The sequence below is a fragment of the Aethalodelphis obliquidens genome, unplaced genomic scaffold (assembly GCF_003676395.1).
Source record: "Aethalodelphis obliquidens isolate GAN/ISIS:26980383/991018 unplaced genomic scaffold, ASM367639v1 scaffold52, whole genome shotgun sequence".
Classification (NCBI taxonomy): domain Eukaryota; kingdom Metazoa; phylum Chordata; class Mammalia; order Artiodactyla; family Delphinidae; genus Aethalodelphis; species Aethalodelphis obliquidens.
The window spans coordinates 2520043-2541799 of record NW_020837996.1 but is presented as its reverse complement, the minus strand read 5'-3'; the positions used below and the strand labels follow the sequence as shown (position 1 = coordinate 2541799).

The 21757-nt window shown below is 44.7% G+C and overlaps 2 protein-coding genes across 2 annotated transcripts in view; both read left to right on the top strand.

The window, feature by feature from the left end:
• CREBRF (CREB3 regulatory factor) overlaps positions 1-1658 on the top strand; it is a 65573-nt gene extending 63915 nt beyond the window's left edge. Inside the window, exon 10 of the mRNA XM_027084278.1 lies at positions 1549-1658. The gene's annotated coding sequence lies outside the window, so the exon portion shown is untranslated. The remainder of the gene's footprint in view (positions 1-1548) is intronic.
• Positions 1645-20779, top strand: BNIP1 (BCL2 interacting protein 1). The gene is made up of 6 exons (XM_027084281.1): positions 1645-1825; positions 4558-4650; positions 8871-8962; positions 12148-12249; positions 13054-13172; positions 20112-20779. The coding sequence occupies exons 1-6, from the start codon at positions 1742-1744 to the stop codon at positions 20306-20308; spliced, it is 687 nt and encodes a 228-aa protein (XP_026940082.1). The 5' UTR covers positions 1645-1741; the 3' UTR covers positions 20309-20779.
• Positions 20780-21757: the final 978 nt, after the last annotated feature.

Sequence of the window (21757 nt, the reverse complement as noted above, 5' to 3'; positions counted from 1 at the left end):
TGGAGAAAGTAAACTTGGCTCTGTATCTCCCACCATAAGCCAACACATATTTCAAAATGGGTAAAGATCTAAATGTAAAAATAAAATTTCAAATAAAACTTTTTTAAGGCCCGAAACACCATAAAAGCCAAGTCAAAATTCTGTAGACTAAGAGACAAAGCTCATTTCTAAGGGCAAATCCTCCTACTATCTAAAGAACTCTGGGAGCTGATATGAAAAAGACTGACAACCTAATAGAAAAATGAGCAGATAGTAAAATAAATACAAGTAGTTCTCCATTCATGATAAGAGAAATGAAAATTGAAAGATGGCATTTTTCACTTAATCAGATTGGCAAAAATCCCAGTGTTTGTTAACACACCGTGTGTACGAGGCCGTGAGAAAGCAGGCATTTGTACCACATTGCTGGTGGGAGTGTAAATTGATATAACTTCTATAAAGAGCGATTCGGTAGCATGTATCAGAATTTTAAAATGCATGTATCCTTTGACCTAGCAATTCCATTTGCTCTGGGCAACTCATTATCTCTCTGTGCCTGTTTCCTCATCTGTAAAAAGTGGATAACTCTACCTCACAGGGTTGTTGTGAGAGTTAAGTTAGAATGATACATATAAAGCACTTAGTACAAAGTACCTGGCACAAGGGAAGTGCTCCACAAATGTCAGTAATATAATAATAGTCATGTGCATTGCATTCTTACGATGTACCAAATTACTACATTGTGCTTGGTGCTTTTTATGTATTACCTCTTTTAATCTTTCAGTCAGTGCTGTGGTCACCAGCATTTAGCCTCTGAAGCACAGAGATGTGAAGTGGGTTGTCAAGCAGGATTCAAGCCAGGGCAGATGCCCAAGCCTGCAATATACAGCCTGTTTATTAGGTGCAGTGGGGTGATGAACACCTTAAGGGAGGGTGTTCCCTCCAAGGCTACAGATCCAAAAAGAGCTTGAAGAATCCAGGAAGGAGACAGGGCTGTGTGGGGTACCTGATGCCCTTGAGGTTCAGCTAAGAAATTTGGACTAGTTAATAAAAATTCAATGAAAGAGCCTCCATCTGTTGAGGGTCTGTTCTTAATTATTTCCATCGAAACTACTCCAGCGAGGTAAATTTATTAAATCCAATTGTACACAAAAGGCAACCACCAGGAGCCAGTGAAGGGGTGTAAGCTGGAATGTGACTTGATCAGTTGTGCGTTTTAGGAAGATCCCTTGGACCGTGGGCTGGACTGACAGGAAGTACCCTAGCAAACTGCTTTGAATTCCGTACATTTAAAAAAGTAATGATAACATTTGTCATTTTTTTCTTTCACTCCACAATTTATATTCACTGTAGAAAATATGAAAAATACAAGAAAGTTTAAAGAAATATAAAAAACTGTTAATTCCACCTTCCAGAGACATCCCAATTGATACTTTTCCTCCAGTTTTTTTCCCCCCTCTATGCAAAAAATATGCAGTCATTAGAGTGACTGATGGGCGGAAGATGGGGAGAGGCCCCTGTTAAAGCGTTGCTGATAATTCCCTCCTCTCTTTCTCTCCGTCTTACCAGGTCCACACCAAGGGGCCGACTGATTTTTCCCACGAGTCAGGAAAAGTCCACACGACTCGGCGCTACCACCCTCGCTCGCCGCAGGCCGGTCTCTAGGGGTCGCTGCCGCAAAACCCGACGGGGAAGAAGGAAGCCGGTGCAAAAACGCGTTGGAATTTGGGCACCGCGGCAGCCCGTAGCCGGCTTTCCCAACATGGCGTTTCCCCAAGACGTCCACGTCAGGATCTGTAACCAAGAGATTGTCAAATTCGACCTGGAGGTGAAGGCGCTTATCCAGGTACTAATGCCCGGGACCCCCGCCGGGGTCCAGTAGCCCTAAACCCAAGATCCACTGGCCTTCTGTGAGCTCGGCGGTCTCACTCCCGAGCTTTTCCCCCTTGGTCCCGTCCCCTTCGTCCCCTTGACCGTTGGCCTTGATACTCCATCTGGCTGCCGTTGGCTCGCCCTCTTCCGGGACGCCCCCTCCACCTCAGCCCCGACCAGCCTTCCCCTTTGTGGCCCCTCCCCTACACACCTCTGGCCGTCGCCTCGCCCCCACGACAGCCTCAAAGCTTACCTGTCATCCTGCTTGGCCCCGCCTTCTCGCACCGTCCTCTCCATCCTTTGGTAGCGTCCTGGAAGCCATTAGCCTCGCCCCCTGCTGGCCAGCTCCCTGGGTCCGATGCCCCGTGGCACCAAAGGCCACCTGGCATGGGAGGCACCGTTCGTTACGTGAAACGAACGTCACCTGGACCGTAGTTGAGATTGTTGTAAATGAGGAAATCGAGTCTGCCTGGATCAGAAAGCAGATACTGGCAAAACTGGGACCCGGACAGGGAAAGTCAGTCTGTAGAAAAGACTTAAGAGTCTACTCTTTCGTTTAACAGATGGGGTAATTGAGGTCCTTTGCCTTAAGCCAATTTTAAGGGTAGAAGGTAGTATTGCAGTAAACCAATTGGCATAGGCAAGAGTTAGAAATGTAGAAATGGTTCCTTGAGTTTAGCAAAAAGAAACCAAAAGTTTAAAACCTTCCTTTTAGGCAGATCGTTTCCATTTCCAACAAATGTTACTAAACATTCGATGTAGACTCAGAGTTTGCAACTAGCTGTCGTAAAAGGTGAAGGAAAGTAAGGCTACCCACGGAAATCAGATGCAAAATAAACCAAATTAATAGCTTATTATATGTTGCAAGGACTGTGATTTAACGAGTAATCCAGAGAACAAGTGAGGCAACTTGATGCAAACATTTAAACTTCTTGAACTTCACATTTCCCATGTGTAAACTACAAAACATCTGGACCAATTCTAGAAAAATAAATTTAAGATTCAGAACAGATGAAATTGCCTTTTCACATAATCTAAATTGCTTAAGCGCCCTTTTGCACTTTCCAACATTTGCATTCTCATGATGAGAGCAATTGATGATAGCTAGATTTAGCATACTCTTACTGTGTTCCAGCTCCTCTGCTAAGCCCTTTACATAGGTACCTGGTCTGTGAAGTGGGTATGTTGTGATGAGGAAACTGAGGCACAGAGGACTCTAACTTTCAAGGTTACACAGCTAATAAACTGCTACAACCAGAATTTGAATCCACATAATCTGGCTCTAGGGCCTGCTTTAAATCCTGGCCCTGGGATGAGGTCTCCATAGACCTCTACGAGCTGGAGGAGGAGTATTACTCGTCTAGCTCAAGTCTTTGCGAAGCTAATGGTCTGCCTCTGTGTGAAGCTTACTGGAGGCTGGACCTCAACACAGACTCCACTGACGGCCTCTCAGGCCCTCTGCCGGCATCCCCAGAGCCCAGTGCTGGCCCCCTGCGGGCTGCAGCCCCTGCCCACTCCCACACCGGTGGCCCCGGCCCCATGGAGCACGCCTGAGCCTCCCAGGGCTCCCCTCCCCGGGCCTCTAGGGTCTTAGGAATGAAATCCAGTGCTCCCCTCTGGGCCCACCACAGCCTCAACTCCCTTCAGCCTTGGGGAGCCGCCGTGGCCTCTTTGGGAACTGTTTCAGCCCAGGGACAGCCCACCTAGGAGTGTTGGGGGAGAGCAGTGCCCCCAACCATGCTGGGGTGGCCCATCCTTCCTCGAGTCGTCACCCCTTATTTGCTACCTTCCTGGCTGGCTGGATGGAAGGAAGTTTCCAGGATAGTTTGTCCTGTTGAGGACCTAACAGCGGGGCAGGGTTGATGCCCAGCATTGGGAGACCTGACCTGAGCATGGTGTTTACAATGGCGGGGAGGATGGAAGTGCTCAGAGTGGACAGTACTAGCCAAGGCCAGGCCCCCATGCAGAGCTCTGCCCGCTATCTTGCCCTGAGGCTCTCTGCGCTAGCTGGCTGCCCCTGCAGGGCTGTGGGGAAAAGGGGGCTGCCCACTCTTGCAGAAGTCAGGCAGGGTCCTTCCTAATTCCGCTGCTGCATACATTTTGGTTATTTTTGTAATGAGATTGTTGAATAAAACCAGCTCCGCCCTTTTGCAAAAAAACCCAAAAAAACCAAAACAAAAAACCTGGCCCCGGTAATTTTGAATGTCCAGAAACAAATTCTAAATCTACCTTCAAACATGTCTATAAACAGTGTGATTTATAATAGATGGTTTGTAAAATTAGATTGAGAAGTTAATCTTGGCATATGATGCCAGGAATTTAGCATCCTGATTTTCAAGTTGGAAAGATCTAAAGTTATAGTATCTCTTTCGGATGTTTATTCTTGTCAGGTGTATAAGCTGCTTTAAGTCTTTCATAGTGACTGGGTGGCATTTTGTTAAGCTTCAGGAACTAAGAAGTCAAGACAATTTTGTTTCTATCTATGCCTTTATGTTGCTTGGTCAGAATTAACCTAAAGAGGGATGAGAAAATGTAAATTATAATGTTTTTGCTTGTGTTGCAGAGGTAAACAGCAAAGATCAGGATGAATTACAGTCAGTAGGCCAAACTTAGTTGTGCTGTAAGCCAACTCTTTCACTGTACAGCTGGTGTCATTTCATTGCATTGTCTTGAGAAAGACCTCTTCATCTCTTCAATGTCTCCTAGGATATTGGAGATTGTTCAGGGCCATTAAGTGCACTTACCGAACTGAATACTAAAGTGAAAGAGAAGTTTCAACAGTTGCGGCACAGAATACAGGTGAGTGTCTGCAGAGCTGGGATGCTGAAACTGGGTAACGATGAATGGGGCTTGGAACTGGGACTAACCTCTGCTCGAGAGCTGTCCAGGTCCTTCAGTAAATGTTCAGATGGGAGTAGTAAACGTTTAGACAGTGGAGGTAACTGTACTAACCTGCTATCCAGGTAGAGATGAGGGACTTCTGAATGCACAGCACTGCCAGCTATGTTACAGGTAGATAGTAGGGACACCATTGTCCTGGGAATTTTTCAACTTGAAAACTCTGAGATCACTTGCATTACTTTCTTTTCTCTACCACTCTCTCCAACCCATCCACCTCAATCCATTACCAGTGTCCCCTGGTTTTTTTTTCCGTGCTGTCACTTTGCCCAGCCTCTTCCTCTCTGTTTCTGTAGTCTCCAGTCACATCATATGCATATGTAACAGTCCTGAATTCGACTAGGGTATATGTGCTGTCTCCAAAAACAATAGAATGAGAAAAGTAGCAGTCTGAATAGCATAGGTGTTTCTGTGCTGTGCCCTGAGTGAGGGTAAGATGGGTGGCATGGAGCTGGCCATTCCTGTCTGGGTCTTGGGGCACCTGGTCTCGCTGCATATGGTTCTTGGATTTAAAGACTTGTGCTCTCTTTATGACATGGCCCCAAATGCCAGCCAATAACCCTGTTTTTGCTTACCAGAAGAAGACAGTCTGTTCCAAAGATGATAGAAAAACTGGCAGTTTGGACCCTGAAAAACAGGATGTCTGTGTCCTGTGCATTGCTTCCTAAGGGATTTTCAAGGGCAATTTTGGCAATATGCAGTTTTTGTCAAAGGAGTTCACTTGAAGATTTCAGCAATGTCACTGAACCTGGCTGATCTCTTTCCACCTCCATCTCTAGTGCTGATTTAATCATTTTAATTTTTTAATTTAGAAAGCCTGTTACTTTCACATGTTTTTTATATATGCGTATATGTGTGTAAATATTGGCAGGCAGGAAAAAGTGCAGTGAAAATCTTAGGTGTGCCTCCTTATTTGTTCTCTGTTCCCCTCCTCCAAATAGGTAACCACTCTTATATGTTACTTATGTATCTTTCCATAGTTTCTCTACTCAGATACTAAAAAAGACAAATGTTTTCTTATTTCTTTCCCATTTCTCATCTAAAAGGTAGCATATTAAAAATGGTATTTCAATACCATTTTTAAACTGAATATGTATTGGAAATCTTTCCATGTCAGTATTGGGAAGCTTCCTCATTCTTTTTTTATAGTCATAGTTTATTTTTGGCCTGTTCTCTGTCAAAGGGCATTTATTTGGACTGTTTTTTTGCTTTTTAAAGCAAATTTATTCCATGAAAGACCTTTTTTCAACTCATATGACTTCAGCTCTCCAACCACACTCACCACCTTAAGTATAAGTATTTCCTTGTTCTTTCTGTTTAAGTTTCTGTGTGCTCACCCAGTGTTTATGTCCTTCACTAAGTAAGATAACCTCAGTACATTTACACATTTGTTATGTCCCTCCCTCCCGATCATCAGCTCTTCAAGCACCAGTCTACCCCTGGCACCTAGTAAGGCCCTAATAATTTTGCACATGGTCAATGAATATTGACTCCATCCCAGTTTTAATCTGCATCTCCAAACATTTATTAATGTATAAACAAGCATATAAATAAATAAATTAGTATATAAATGAGCTAATAGTTTATGTTTTTGCATCAATAGCTTGATTAAAACTGGAACTTGTTTTAATTTGAAAGCCAAAAGTATGACATGACCAGACAGGGACGGACAAATATCATATGATATCACTTAAACGTGGAATCTAAAGAATAATACAAATGAACTTATTTACAAAAACAGAAATAGACTCACAGACATAGAAAACAAACTCATGGTTAACAAAGGGGAAAGGGTGGTGGAGGGCTAAATTAGGAGTTTGGGATTAACAGATACACAGCACTATATAGAAAATAGTTAAACAACAAGGATTTACTGTACAGCACAGGGAACTATATTCAAATCTTATAATAACCTATAATGGAAAAGAATTGGAATATATATATATATATCTGAATCACTTTGCTATATACCTGAAACTAACACAATATTGTAAATCAACTATACTTCAGTTAAAAAAATAATGACATGAGGGCTTCCCTGGTGGCACAGTGGTTGAGAGTCCGCCTGCCGATGCAGGGGACGCAGGTTCGAGCCCCGGTCCAGGAGGATCCCACATGCCGCAGAGCGGCTGGGCCCATGAGCCATGGCCACTGAGCCTGCGCGTCCAGGGCCTGCGCTCCACAGCGGGAGGGGCCACAGCAGTGAGAGGCCCGCGTACCGCAAAAAAAAAAAAAAAAAAAAAAAAGACATGAGACTCAAGGTATATTGACATCTTTAATTATAGTCTGTCTGATAGTGCCATCATCTGAAGTTCTTGGGGGTCTCAGACAGCTGGTTGTTAGGTCTGCTGTCCCTCACTGTGGTGGACGGTTGGGTCCTGGTGTTTGGTTATTTTGGGCTCTGAGTACTCCTCTTCAGAAGCCCTTCCTGGTGGGACTTTTGTGTGGCCTGAGTTGAAGGCAAGTCTCTTCAAAGGTTTTTGCATTTGCTTTTGCCAGGTCTCCTAGGATTAGCACAAGTCTGGGAGCACTTTTGTGTTCATTTCTCCTCGTGGAGTTTCTGAAACCACTCAGGGAGTATGAATTTGAATCCTAGATCAGTGTGAGGGTAGCTCCATGGTTATATATTCTCAGGGAAGGTATTTTGTATCCCTCTAGCCAGACCCCACAGCAAAAAAGGACAAGCTTCCACATTTTCTCTGTGCTGGTTGACAGACATTTTCCTAGTTCACCTTTTCACTGAGGGTGTATCCCTTTGTGGTCCTGGCTTTGTGGTGTTCTCCATTCCAATTCCTGGCCTCAAATGGCCAAGGCTTCATTTTCTGTCCCCACATGGACTTTATTTTTTTCTGTTTTTTTAAAAATATTTATTTATTTGGTTGTGCTGCATCTTCGTTGCAGCAGGTGGGCTCTTTAGTTGTGGCAGGTGGGTTCCTTAGTTGCTGCTCGCCGGCTCCTTAGTTGTGGCATGTGAACTCTTAGTTGCGGCACGCGTGTAGGGTCTAGTTCCCTGGCCAGAGATTGAACCTGGGCCCCCTGCATTGGGAGCGTGGAGTCTTAACCGCTGTGCCACCAGGGAAGTCCCCCCACATGGACTTTAAAACCCTCTTTGCCGCCAGTCTAAAATGAAATATGTACAGAGATTGAGAGTAAGCATGAAGCAACAGTAGTGGTATTTCCATCATATTTCAGAGTGGAATCTGTAGGCTCCTATATAGTTGTATTTTTTTCCTTTTCTTTTCAGGCATGCCCTAGATTAGAGAAGCATATCTCCTGCTCCAGGGCAGCCTCACATCCCTCACAGGAAGACCGCTCTGGCTCTTAGTTCCCTTCTTGTTTTGTGGTCCTGGGGATGCTCCTTACTTCCTGCAGACTGAGCTATCTATGTAAAAGGATGTTTATTGTATGTGAACTGGCATTCCTAAGTCTTCTGTTCTAGGGAGGTTTTCTTTTTTCTAATATTTATTTATTTGGCTGCATCAGGTCTTAGTTGTGGCATGTGGGATCTCTCGTTGCAGCACGTGGGCCCTTCATTGCTGTCCGCAGGCTCCAGAGTTTGCGGGCTTAGTAGTTGAGGCATGTGGGTTTCTCTGTAGCTGAGGCATGTGGGCTTCTCTCTAGTTGTGGGGCACGGGCTCAGTAGTTGCAGCACATGGGATCTCTAGTTATGTCGCGCGGGCTCTAGAGCATGCGGGCTTAGTTGCCCTGTAGCATGTGGGATCTTAGTTCCCCGACCAGGGATCAAACCCGCGTCCCCTGCGTTGGAAGGCAGATTCTTTTTTTTTTTTTACGGTGTGCGGGCCTCTCACTGTTGTGGCCTCTCCCGTCGCGGAGCACAGGCTCCAGACGCTCAGGCTCAGCGGCCATGGCGCACGGGCCAAGCCACTCCACGGCATGTGGGGTCTTCCCGGACCCGGGCACGAACCCTTGTCCCCTGCATCGGCAGGTGGACTCTCAACCACTGCGCCACCAGGGAAGCCCTGGAAGGCAGATTCTTAACCACTGGACCACCAGGGAAGTCCCTAGGAGGGTTTTCAAGTGCTGTTGCATAATAGAAGTGCTCTCCAGTTTTGTATGAGCTTTTAAAGTCATTTTAATTTAGAGCTGTTTTCCCCCCACAGGAGCTTGAGCAGTCGGCTAAAGAGCAAGACAAAGAGTCTGAGAAGCAAGTTCTGCTCCAGGAAGTGGAGAATCACAAAAAGCAGATGCTCAGGTAGGTAGAGCCTGGCCTCCTGCTAGTGACCTTGGCTGGGTTGCTTGCTGCCTGTGAGGCTTGTGCCAGGGTTTGCCTAATAAACCTAGCTTAATGACTCAGTTGTGCCATTTATACACAGACCGGATGTAATTCTCAAAGCTGGGGGGCAAGCAGGGGCTGTTGGGTAAGTGAGACTGTGCGTAGTTTACAAAAGCGTATTTAACATTATACTGTATTTTATATTTTTAAAAAAGCAAAAAAAATGGTTACTTTTGTAATACAAGGTCCCTTTTTTTTAAAAAAAAAAATTTATTTATTTGGCTGCACCGGGTCTTCGTTGCAGCACGCAGGATCTTTGTTGGTGCGTGCAGGATCTTTAGTTGCAGCAGGTGAGCTCTAGTTCCCTAACCAGGGGATTGAGCCCGGTTCCCCTGCATTGGGAGCAGGGAGTCTTAACCACTGGACCACCAGGGAAGTCCCAGTAATACAAGGTCTTTTTTAATCTAAAGAGAATTGATATCTTAAAAAGTCCATTGAAAGTGAACCTACTTAAGACGGACCAAAATGTAGAAAGTTTTGAATGGGACTTTATTTTAAAAAATGAAAAAAAAAATGTAAATAAGCTTATGTTAAATAAAATTGAGGTTTTCATTGCAGCTATATGCTAATCCTTGATTATATAACTGAAGGTATGTGCTATTTCTTGGTATTGAAATTGGGGGACTTATCCAACAAAATTGTCTGATAGCATGAAACTGTACCTGACCCTTCACATTTGATGTTTGCACCACAATCAAAAAGAGGGTTGTTATTGCAAAAATATTTGAGGGCCCCATCAACTTTTCCAAGCCCCTGGTAGCCATATCCTTCTCTTTTGAAGTCCCTATCAATGTCACCATCCTTGTAGGTTTTCTCTTCGTCCTTGTTAATTGGACTAACTGTCACATCTGTATTTGTCTATGGCTTTGCTTCTGATTTGAGTAATTCTCCAGCATCATCCTTGCTGACAGCAGCTCTGTTTATAATGCCCAGCCATCAGGAGGATAGGGACTGACAAAGACATGGGCGTGGTAGAGGCTCCTGTGCGGAGGGAGGGATGTGTGAGTGGGGACCAGTGAGACTTTGTGTCATGATGGCTTTCCTTTCCCTAGGCCACCATGGGGACTCAGATTATAAACATTGAGTAAAGAGGACCCTTGTGTAAAATCTAGCAAGTTACACCAGCAAAACCACCTCAGCATGGGTTTAAAGTTGCGAGTGGCCATTCAGGATTTGCAATTCCAGGGTAGAGGAGAGAAAGCAGTAAATTAACACTTTGGCGATTTTGTGTTGAAACAGTACTTGTGCTTACCTGGGTTATCGTGCTTGTCACACTATACAGTAAATATTTTTGCTTGTCTTTCTCCCCAGTAAATGTGAGTCCCTGAGGGCAAGCACTGTTGTTCATTTATCTCTGCATTGCAGGGCCCAGCAGAACTCCCTTGTAAACAGTTGAAAATGTAATTGATTCTTTTAAAGTATCAGATGTGAGACGGCATAGCAGATGCTGGTCAGGCATCAGAGAGCTCATTTGAACACTTTCAACATAGAGGTGCTATTCAAAACCACCCTATCAGTTCGTGTACTCTCATTTGCCTCTTTAAATATTCCGGGGGTTAGCACAATTGATTTGAGCCAGCTGCGTAAGAGTTCTAGTGCATGAGTTTGATTCTCTGAGGAGCCCAGTTAACTTTTTTATAGTCCATCAAACAAAGACCTCACTCTAATATAAACTGGTACAGCCACTATGGAAAACAGTATGGAGGTTCCTCAGAAAACTAAAAATAGACTTACCATATGATCCAGCAATCCCACTTCTGGGCATATACCCAGAGAAAACTATAATTCAAACAGATACATGCGTCCCTATGTTCATAGCAGCACTATTCACAATAGCCAAGACATGGAAACAACCTAAATGTCCATCGATAGATGAATGGATAAAGAAGATGTGGTATATATATACAATGGAATATTACTCAGCCATAAAAAAGAATGAAATAATGCCATTTGCAACAAACCTAGAGATTATCTTACTAAGCAAAGTAAGTCAGAAAGAGAAGGACAAATACCATATGATATCACTTATAAGTGGAATCTAAAATATGACACAAATGAATGTATCTATGAAACAGATAGACAGACAGACAGAGAGAACAGACTTGTGGTTGCCAAGGGGGAGTAGGGGAGGGAAGGACTGGGAGTTTGGGATTAGTAGATGCAAACTAGTATGTATAAGATGGATAAACAACAAGGGCCTACTGTATAGCACAGTGGACTATATTCAATATCCTGTGATAAACCATAATGGAAAAGAATATGAAAAAATATATATATGTATAACTGAGTCACTTTGCTATTCAGCAGAAATTAACACATTTTATATCAACTATATCAACATTATATATCAACTTCAATAAAATATTAAATAAAAAAAGACCCCACTCGAACTCCAGGGAACTGTTCACCAAATTTGAGTTGTTTCTCGCAAGGAAATCAGGTAAAAAATGTAAATAAATCATGTCAGACTGGACTCTTCTAATACAGTGTGTTTGTGTTGGCCTTGATTGGTCTGTGGTATGCAAAGAACAGCAAATCTTGAAGAAATACTGAAGAAGACTGTCTTATAATGATTTTTCTACTTCCTATTACACATATTGATTGAGCAGCTAATGGGCCAATAACTGTTGTTCTGGGTACTGGTTATACAAAGATGAGCGAGTCATGGTTCTCGAGGAACAGAACCAAGCCGCACACAAGGCAAGGCAGTAATGTGTAAGAGATAACTTTGAACGGGCCTCGTGTGCCCCGCTGGGAAGTTTGGATGTTACCCTGAAGTCTGGAGCCATTGTGGGCTGTAAACAGAGGCATGCTATGGCCAGGTTGCTCCCTGTGGCTGTCCTGGGGGGAGAGGGACAGTTAATGGGCAGTAGGAAAACAACTCAGAGACAGCCTCCAGGATCCAGACAAGAGGTGCTGGGGCCTGAGCTGGAGCAGCTGCTGGGGCAACCAAGTGGAGGAAGTGGTGGGGGGGTTGGGAATGGACCCTGGGCCAAACTCGGATGGCCTTCCTTACTCCCTGGCTGGAAGGAAGACCTGCTGTGACTTGAACTGACAGCCTGGTGGCATCAACAGAAACTCACACATGACCCTTCTAATTCCAGCAATCAGACCTCATGGAGGAAGGCAAATCTCACTTGCAAAATTGCTATTGACAACCTAGAGAAAGCAGAACTTCTCCAGGGAGGAGACCTCTTCAGGCAAAGGTACCTGTCTTTTTGTCTTTCTGGGTTCTGGTGACAGAATAAAGAGCAGTCGGCAAGGTGCAAAACCCACTGTGGGGAACCCCTTCTTGTTTTCAGCATAAAATTAGTATTTAATTTTATAAGTAATATTTTTTTAAGTATGAAAGAAATATATTCTTATTTGTAGTAAATTAGTAAAATAAAAATATGAGTAACAAACTGAAAGTAAGTCATAATTGTACTACTCACAAACATTTTGATATATTGCCTCCTTTCATTATTTTTTCTTCCATATTTTTTATAAAGTCAATATCATACCATGCATAAAATTTAGTCTCCTACTCCCCTTCACTTAGTATCGTTGCACAGACTTACATTTTTTTTAAAAAGCTCTTTAAACAAAATGTTAATAGTACATAGTATTCCCTTATATTAACTAATCCCCTGTTTGTGTGTGTTTATATTTCTAGTTTGTCAGTATTATAAATAACACACCAGGGCACATGTTAGTACATAAGGCTTTGTCCACATTCTGGATGTTTCCTTTGGAGAGATTCCCAGATGAGATTATTGGTTCAAAGGCGTGAACATTTCTAAGGCTCCTAATACATATCGCCAGATGGCTTTCAGAAGGTAGCACCAGTTTACGTTCCTAATCAGCAGTCTTCAAGAGCATGCTCTCTGCACGCCTTTGTCACCGCTGACTATAATCATTTAAAAATATGTACTAATTCGATAGATTAAAAAATGGGATCTCATTTGAATCTGGGGCTTTCCTGCAGCCGGGCTTTTGTTGACATTCCTCCTCCCACTCTGGACTTCTAGGAAAACCGCCAAAGAGAGCCTGGCCCAGACGTCCAGTGCTATCACAGAGAGCCTCATGGGGATCAGCAGGATGATGTCCCAGCAGGTCCAGCAGAGCGAGGAAGCCATGCAGACGCTGGGTAAAGCCGGGCCTGCAGTGGGAAGCTGCTCCCAGAGATACGGGCTCCCTTGCCCCTGGGCTCCTCCACCTCTGCCCCCACCCGCCCCCAAGCTTACTGATATGTGTGGCTTCTCACTTCTTTGACAGCCTGGTCTTACCCAGAGTGGGATACGCCGCTCTCATTTCCCTTTTCGGTTTTTATAGTTGTACTACAAGATGCACACAACCCCATCAAAATGTGCAGAAGCACTCCCAGGGGCTGTCTCCTGGAGAGTGGGTGCAGCAAGGCTGGAGGAGGGGCCTGGGAGTCTGTTTCTCATCTAGGGCTCTGGGGACCCCCTGGCCAGGCAGAGAGATGATCAGTTATTGGCTGGCAGCTAGTCTGCTAGCATTTCATCAGCTTACAGTTGTACTCCCCAATGTTATTTTTACTGTGAGCTCCTTTTATTTCTTTATTTTTGGGCTGCACCGTGCGACATGCGGGATCCTAATTTCCCGACCAGGGATCGAACCCGTGCCCCCTGCAGTGGAAGCACAGAGTCCTAATCACTGGACCGCCAGGGAAGTCCTGTGAGCTCCTTTTAAAAGATGCAGTCAGGGCTTCCCTGGTGGCGCAGTGGTTGAGAATCTGCCTGCCAATGCAGGGGACACGGGTTCGAGCCCTGGTCTGGGAAGATCCCACATGCCACGGAGCAACTAGGCCCGTGAGCCACAACTACTGAGCCTGTGCGTCTGGAGCCTGTGCTCCACAACAAGAGAGGCTGCAACAGTGAGAGTCCCGCGCACCGTGATGAAGAGTGGCCCCCGCTCGCCGCAGCTAGAGAAAGCCCTCATACAGAAACGAAGACCCAACACAGCCAAAAATAAATAAATAAATAAAAATTTAAAAAAAAAAGATGCAGTCAGAGGCCACAGAAGAAGCTTCCGCAGACCATCTGGGTCTCCCCAACAGCTTTTCCATGATGTCTCCCTTATAACACAGAAGAGAATCTGCCCTGCCCAGGATCCTCCGTGTAGGAAAACAGGAAGAGAGTTTACTCTTTGAAAGACTTTTGGAAGATTTTACACAGAGACAAAAGTAGAGAGCCTGGTACATGAGTCCCAGGAACCCATCACCCAGCTCCAGCAGTTGTCAACTCCTGGTCAGTCTTGTTTCAACTCTGTCCTCACTATGCTCCCATCTGGATTACTTTGAAGCAAATCTCAGACGTCATCCATATAAATATTTCAGTATGTCTCTCTAAAAGATAAGAGACTCTTGAAACAAAAAACAAACAAAACAAAACCACAATACCATTACCACCCCTAAAAATTATCTGTAATTTTGAACCACTCTTTTTTTTCAGTGTACTATCAAAACAGGCAGAAGCAAAAGGAAAGCAAGCAGCTTATCCCCAAGGTCACTCCCTGTGTTTGAAAATTTTCTGGGTTTAGGCTCGGAACCAGCTGGTCACCTCCTCTGAGTGTGCACCGGGGTCATGGCCTGAGCCTGGGGAGAGGGCTTGGAGAACGTGACAGGGAGGAGCCGGCCTGGCCTTGGAATCGAGGACTTTTCTGCCTCTGGTGCGAGCGACAGGACACACACCCAGCACGTATATCAGAAACAGACCATATATTTAAGTGGCGAGAAGGCTGCACAGATCCTGATGGTTTCTGGGGTGTTGAGGGTCATTCTTGGGGTACATTTTGTAGGAGAGATAGCCATTGAAAAATGAAGAATGCAGTTCTTTTTTTTTTTTACTTATTTATTTTTGACTGTGTTGGGTCTTCGTTGATGCACAGGCTTTCTCTAGTTGCAGCGAGCGGGGGCTACTCTTCGTTCCGATGTGTGGGCTTCTCGTCGCGGTGGCTTCTCTTTGTTGTGGAGCATGGGCTCTAGGCGCACGGGCTTCAGTAGTTTTGGCTCTTGGGCTCAGTAGTTGTGGCCCACGGGCTCTAGAGCGCAGGCTCAGTAGCTGTGGTGCATGGGCTTAGTTGCTGCAGGGCATGTCGGATCTTCCCAGATCAGGGCTTGAACCCGTGTCCCCTGCATTGGCAGGAGGATTCCTAACCACTACACCACCAGGGAAGTCGAAGAATACAGTTCTTAATCCTTTCTTTATGACTCACAAATTCAAAAGTCTTTTAGGGGCTTCCCTGGTGGCACAGTGGTTGGGAATCTGCCTGCTAATGCAGGGGACACGGGTTCGAGCCCTGGTCTGGGAGGATCCCACATGCTGCAGAGCAACTAGGCCTGTGAGCCACAACTACTGAGCCTGCGCGTCTGGAGCCTGTGCTACGCAACAAGAGAGGCCACGATAGTGAGAGGCCCACGCACCGCGATGAAGAGTGGCCCCCGCTTGCCACAACTAGAGAAAACCCTCGCACAGAAACGAAGACCCAACACAGCAAAAATAAATAAATTAATTAATAAACTCCTACCCCCAACATCTTCTTTAAAAAAAAAAAAAAGTCTTTTAGGACCACAATTTTTTTTTAAAAGCGCATTAAGGATATGATGTCTGGTATTTGCTGTAAAATTGTAGGTGGGGGGAATTGAATGGGGGTCGTGAGGGGACAGGACTGCCAGGGAGTTGGTGGTTCATGTGTATGGGTGCTGACACATGGCACTTCATGATATTATTCTGTCTACTTTTGTGATGGTTAAAATTCTCTGTCAAGAAAGTTTAACAAAGAAAGGCCTATTAGGTTTTTACTTAACAGGTTCTTACTTAGGTTTTCAAAATGGCAGCAGGCATGGAGAAAGAGGGCTGAGAGGGATTTTTGTTACATGAGTGTTTGTTTTTACCCCTTCTCTGTGTTTTTTTTTTTTTTTAAATAGATCTTTATTGGAGTATAATTGCTTCACAATACTGTGTTAGTTTCTGTTGCACAACAAAGCAAATCAGCCATATGCATACACACGTGCCCATATCCCCTCTCTCTTGAGCCTCTCTCCCATCCTCCCTATCCCACCCCTCCAGGTCACCGCAAATCACTGAGCTGACCTCTCTGTGCTATGCGGCTGCTTCCCACCAGCCAACTATTTTACATTCGGTAGTGTATATATATTGACGCTACTCTCACTTCACCCCAGTTTCCCCCTCCCACCCCATGTCCTTAAGTCCATTCTGTATGTTTACCTCTTTATTCCTGCCCTGCAACTAGGTTCATCAGTACCAGTTTTTTTTTTTGATTCCATATATATGCGTTAGCATACGGTATTTGTTTTTCTCTTTCTGACTTCACTCTATATGACAGACTCTAGCTCCATCCACCTCACTACAGATAACTCAATTTCGTTTCTTTTTATGGCTGAGTAATATTCCATTGTGTATATGTGCCACATCTTCTTTATCCATTCATCTGTTGATGGACATCTGTAGCTTCCCTGTCCTGGCTATTGTAAATAGGGCTGCAATGAACATTGTGGTACATGTCTCCTTTTGAATTATGGTTTTCTCAGGGTATATGCCCAGTAGTGGGATTGCTGGGTCATAAGGTAGTTCTATTTTTAGTTTTTTAAGGAACCTCCATACTGTTTTCCATAGTGGTTGTATCAATTTACATTCCCACCAACAGTGCAGGAGGGTTCCGTTTTCACAACCCCCTTTCCAGCATTTATTGTTTCTAGATTTTTTGATAATGACCATTCTGACCGACATGAGGTGATACCCCATTGTAGTTTTGAGTTGCATTTCTCTAATAATTAGTGATGTTGAGCATCTTTTCATATGCCTCTTGGCCATCTGTATGTTTTCCTTGGTGAGATGTCTGTTTAGGTCTTCCGCCCATTTTTTAACTGGATTGTTTGTTTTTTTGAATTGAGCCCCATGAGCTGTTTGTATATTTTGGCGATAAATCGTTTGTTGTTTCATTTGCAAATATTTTCTCCCATTCTGAATGTTGTCTTTTTGTCTTGTTTATGGTTTCCTTTGCTGTGCAAAAGCTTTGAAGTTTAATTAAGTCCCATTTGTTTATCTTTGTTTTTATTTCCGTTACTCTAAGAGGTGCGTCAAAAAAGATCTTGCTGTGGTTTATGTCAAAGAGTGTTTTTCCTGTGTTTTTCTCTAAGAGCTTTATAGTGTCTGGTCTTACATTTAAGTCTTTAATCCATTTGGAGTTTATTTTTGTGTATGGTGTTAGGTAGTGTTCTAATTTCATTCTTTTACATGTAGCTGTCCAGTTTCCCCAGCGCCACTTAATTGAAGAGGCTGTCTTTTCTCCAGTGTACGTTCTTGCCTCCTTTGTCATAAATTACATGCCCATACGTGTGTGGGTTTATCCCTGGTCATTCTATCCTGTACTGTTGATCTATATTTCTGTTTTTGTACCAGTACCATACTGTCTTGATTACTGTAGCTTTGTGGTATAGTTTGAAGTCAGGGAGCCTGATTCCTCCAACTCAATTTTTCTTTCTCAGGATTGCTTTGGCTATTCGGGGTCTTTTGTGTTTCCATACAAATTGTAAAATTTTTTGTTCTAATTCTGTGAAGAATGTCATTGGTAGTTTGATAGGGATTGCATTGAATCTGTAGATTGCTTTGGGCAGTATAGTCATTTTCACAATATTGATTCTTCCAATCCAAGGACATGGTATATTTCTCCATCTGTTTATGTCATCTTTGATTTCTTTCATCAGTGTTTTATAGTTTTCTGAGTACAAGTCTTTCACCTCCTTAGGCAGGTTTATTCCTAGGTATTCTATTCTTTTTGTTGCAGTGGTAAATGTGAGTGTTTCCTTAATTTCTCTTTCTGATTTTTCATTGTTGGTGTATAGGAATGCCAGAGATTTCTGTGCATTAATTTTGTATCCTGCAACCTTACCAAAGTCATTGATTAGTTCTAGTAGTTTTCTGGTGGCATCTTTAGGATTTTCTATGTATAGTATCATGTCATCTTCAAACAGCAACAGTTTTACTTCTCCTTTTCCGATTTGGATTCCTTTTATTTCTTTTTCTTCTCTGGTTGCTGTGGCTAGGACTTCCAAAACTATGTTGAATAAGAGTGGTGAGAGTGGACATCCTTGTCTTTTTCCTGATCTTAGAGGAAATGCTTTCAGTTTTTCACCACTGAGTATGATGCTTGTTGTGGATTTGTCATATATGGCCTTTATTTTGTTGAGGTAGATTCCCTCTGTGCCCATTTTCTGGAGAGTTTTTATCATAAATCGGTGTTGAATTTTGTCAAAAGCTTTTTCTGCATCTCTTGAGATGATCATATGGTTTTTATTCCTTAATTTGTTAGTGAGGTGTATCACATTGATTGATTTGCATATATTGAAGAATCTTTGCATCCCTGGGATAAATCCCACTTGATCATGGTGTATGATCCTTTTAATGTGCTGTTGGATTCTGTTTGCTAGTATTTTGTTCAGGAGTTTTGTATCTATGTTTAACAGTGATATTGGTCTATAATTTTCTTTTTTTGTGATATCTTTTTCTGGTTTTGGTATCAGGGTGATGGTGGCTTCGTAGAATGAATTTGGGAGTGTTTCTCCCTCTGCAATTTTTGGAAGAGTTTGAGAAGGATCGGTTTTAGCTCTTCTCTAATCTGTGTTTTTCAAAACGCTACTCTGTTTCCTCTGGTAATTTCTTTTATTTGTTAATTAACTTGTAATTTTGTGAAAAGGTAATATAAATTACGTGGTTAAGGAAAAAACCTCCAGGCCAACACTGTCCCATGGAAACATAATGGGAGCCACATACATTCACTTAAAATTTTTCATTAGACACATTAAAAAAAAGTAAAAACAAACATATGAAATTAATTGTAATCATATATTTAACCATTTCAATATGTAATTCATAGTGAAAATTATTGAGATATTTGACATTCCTTTTTTTTCTTTCCACACTAGAGCTCTGAAATCGTGTAGGTATTTTACCCACAGAGACATGGATATTTGGATTGGACACATTTTACACACTCAGGTGTCACATGTGTCTAGTGGCCGTCAGTCCGGGCTGCACAGCCCTGGACAGTACAGGAGGGAAACAGAAAGACGGCTCTCCCTTCTGACCTCCCCCTGCCCCTGACTTCCAGGTCTGCTGCCAGAGGGGCGCACTGTTACCAGTTTCTTTCATAGCCTTCTGAGACCCTCCAGCATGCAGAGTACAAGCAAATTAAATGTTACCTATCCCTTTCTTACAGAAATGGAAACATTTCACATGTTGTCCTTCATGCCTCACCTTCTCACCCGACAACATGTTTCATTCTGTGGCTGTTCTGGTGATGCCCTTTAGAGGAATCTTGCCAGGGAAACCTTCTTCCTCAAGTGTCAGGTCCAGGAACCCACACTCCAGTTAGTTTGACATGTGGGCACAACGAGCCTTAAGGGACACGTGCCTCCTTGTAGGTTTCACACAGGGGCTGGAGCACAGGTGTCACGTGTTTAAAGCTACAGCCAGTGTCCCAGGACTGCAGGACAGGCATGTGTGAGGGCATGTGGCAGGACCCAGGACATCCCTGCCCCTTCACGATCCCACAAAGAGCAGATCTGACCACCAGGCGTCCTGGCGGGTGCACCTCACAGGCGGCAAGTCCTACCCCCAGCCCTGCCCCCACAGAGACCTCACAGTGCCTGTCCACGGCACCCGCATTAGTTTTGCGGCCGGGGGTTCTTCTCAGCAGCGCCTGCCTCCTCCAGAAAGCGGAGATTGGTGGTGAGGAAAGGAACCGTCCTCTGCCCTTTTCCCTGGTTATGTCCATGTTGGGAGGACTCCTAGTTATGGCCCTGTGACTGTATGTAAACAAACCTCCTCCTTCCCTGAGCTGGATGGGACCCAGAGAAGTGCCTCTCCTTGCCCTGTCCTTGTTCTGTGCTCCTCTGCGTCGCGTCTGTTCACATCCTTTGCCCTGGCTCAGAACTTGCTTCCGAGCACAGTGTTAATTACTGGGAACCCAGCTGGCAGAGCAGAGTCTTTGGATTCTGTGTTGTACAGTTTCTTAGTCAGGCTCCCTCCCTCTTTTGTTTCAGTTAATTCTTCACGGACTATCCTGGATGCAAATGAAGAATTCAAGTCCATGTCGGGGACCATCCAGTTGGGACGGAAGCTCATCACAAAATATAATCGCCGAGAGCTGACTGACAAGCTTCTCATTTTCCTTGCGCTCGCCCTCTTTCTTGCTACGGTTCTCTATATTGTGAAAAAGCGGCTCTTTCCGTTTTTGTAAGATCTGAGAGCTGCCAGCTTTTGCCCTTTGAGTTCCAGTGTCAGGATCCAGCCACACTCCTGAGCTCTGGCCCCGGCCACCAGACTGATCCACGCCCCCCAGTCTGCTCCAGTCGCTCAGCAGGTCCGATGGAGACACAGCCCCGCCTCCCGGAGCTTCTGCAGGTGGCTGGCGTGTAAGGGGCGAACAGAGCAAGGGGAGGAAGGCCTGTCATCGGGACACCTGCAGAGACAAAGGGACTCCAAGAGCTGTCCCACACTGTGGGTGGCTGCCACTTGAGGCACTCGGGCTGGCCTCCAGGATTTGATGCCCCTCTTGGGTCCCCCTCCCCCACTGCAGCCTTAATGCCAGATCTGGAGGAGGGAAGAGAAAAGGGGGAGAAAGAGGAGGATGGAAACTCACGTCCATTCCTTGAATAAAGTTGACTAAATTTTTTTTTTATTTAAAAAAATGTATTTATTTATTTTTGGCTGTGTTGGGTCTTCATTGCTGCACGCAGGCTTTCTCTAGTTGTGGCAAGCAGGGGCTACTCTTCATTGCGGTGGCTTCTCTTGTTGCGGAGCACGGGCTCTAGGCATGTGACTTCAGTAGTGGTGGCTCTAGGGCTCTAGAGCACAGGCTCAGTAGTTGTGGCACGCGGGCTTAGTTGCTCCGCGGCATGTGGAATCTTCCCGCACCAGGGCCCGAACCCCTGTTCCCTATATTGGCAGGTGGATTCTTAACCACTGCACCACCAGGGAAGTCCCAAGTTGACTATTTAACAGCATGAAATGCATTCGGTTTTCTAAGGTATCCCTCTGGGAATTCGTGTGCCTGTCTTGATGTCCAGATTTCTAGAACATGAATTTAGATCACTGATTTGTTCACTCACCAAAGAGTGATTAATCAACAGCCGCATGCAGGGTGTCACAGACACTGCCGTGGTCCCTCCCTCAAGGAGCAAGATGAACAAGATCCCGCAGACTCTCAGGAAGGAGGGTGCACCCAGCCCCCCCTGGAGGAGGCTCACACCAGTGTCTGAAGAGGATGAGGCAGACACCCTCTTTCTACGCACAGTGGCCTGGCCTGGCCTGGGGGTGTGCACTGTCTCAGGGGCTGGCCCACACCTTTCTCTTTGAGGTCCAGAGCTAAATATAACCAAGAGAGTGAAGCTGGTGATAAGCTGGGGCCTGTCTGGGCCTGAGTTCTGTTGAGGCCTGGGGGGATAGCAGGGCCCAGGCTAGGCCAGGCTGGGAGATGTTAGTGTCTCCTTGTGCTAAAGGCCTGGCTGACCTCGCACACAAAATCCCAGCCTCCCCCACTATTTATAGCCCCAGAAGCCCTGGGACGGTAATGTGGGGGCAGAGGGGAAAGTGAAAAGAACATGTGGATTTGAACGTTGCTTCAAAGACTTGGTTTTGAGTCTTGGCTCTGCCACTAAGGAACCACATGACCCTGGGCAAGTTACCT

Excerpts from the sequence above, each read along its gene's own strand:
- BNIP1 (XM_027084281.1), top strand. The coding sequence starts at position 1,742 with ATGGCGTTTCCCCAAGACGTCCACGTCAGGATCTGTAACCAAGAGATT. Across the intron at positions 12,250-13,053 it reads GGAGACCTCTTCAGGCAAAG|GAAAACCGCCAAAGAGAGCC; the intron begins GTACCTGTCTTT and ends CTGGACTTCTAG. Across the intron at positions 13,173-20,111 it reads GGAAGCCATGCAGACGCTGG|TTAATTCTTCACGGACTATC; the intron begins GTAAAGCCGGGC and ends CTTTTGTTTCAG.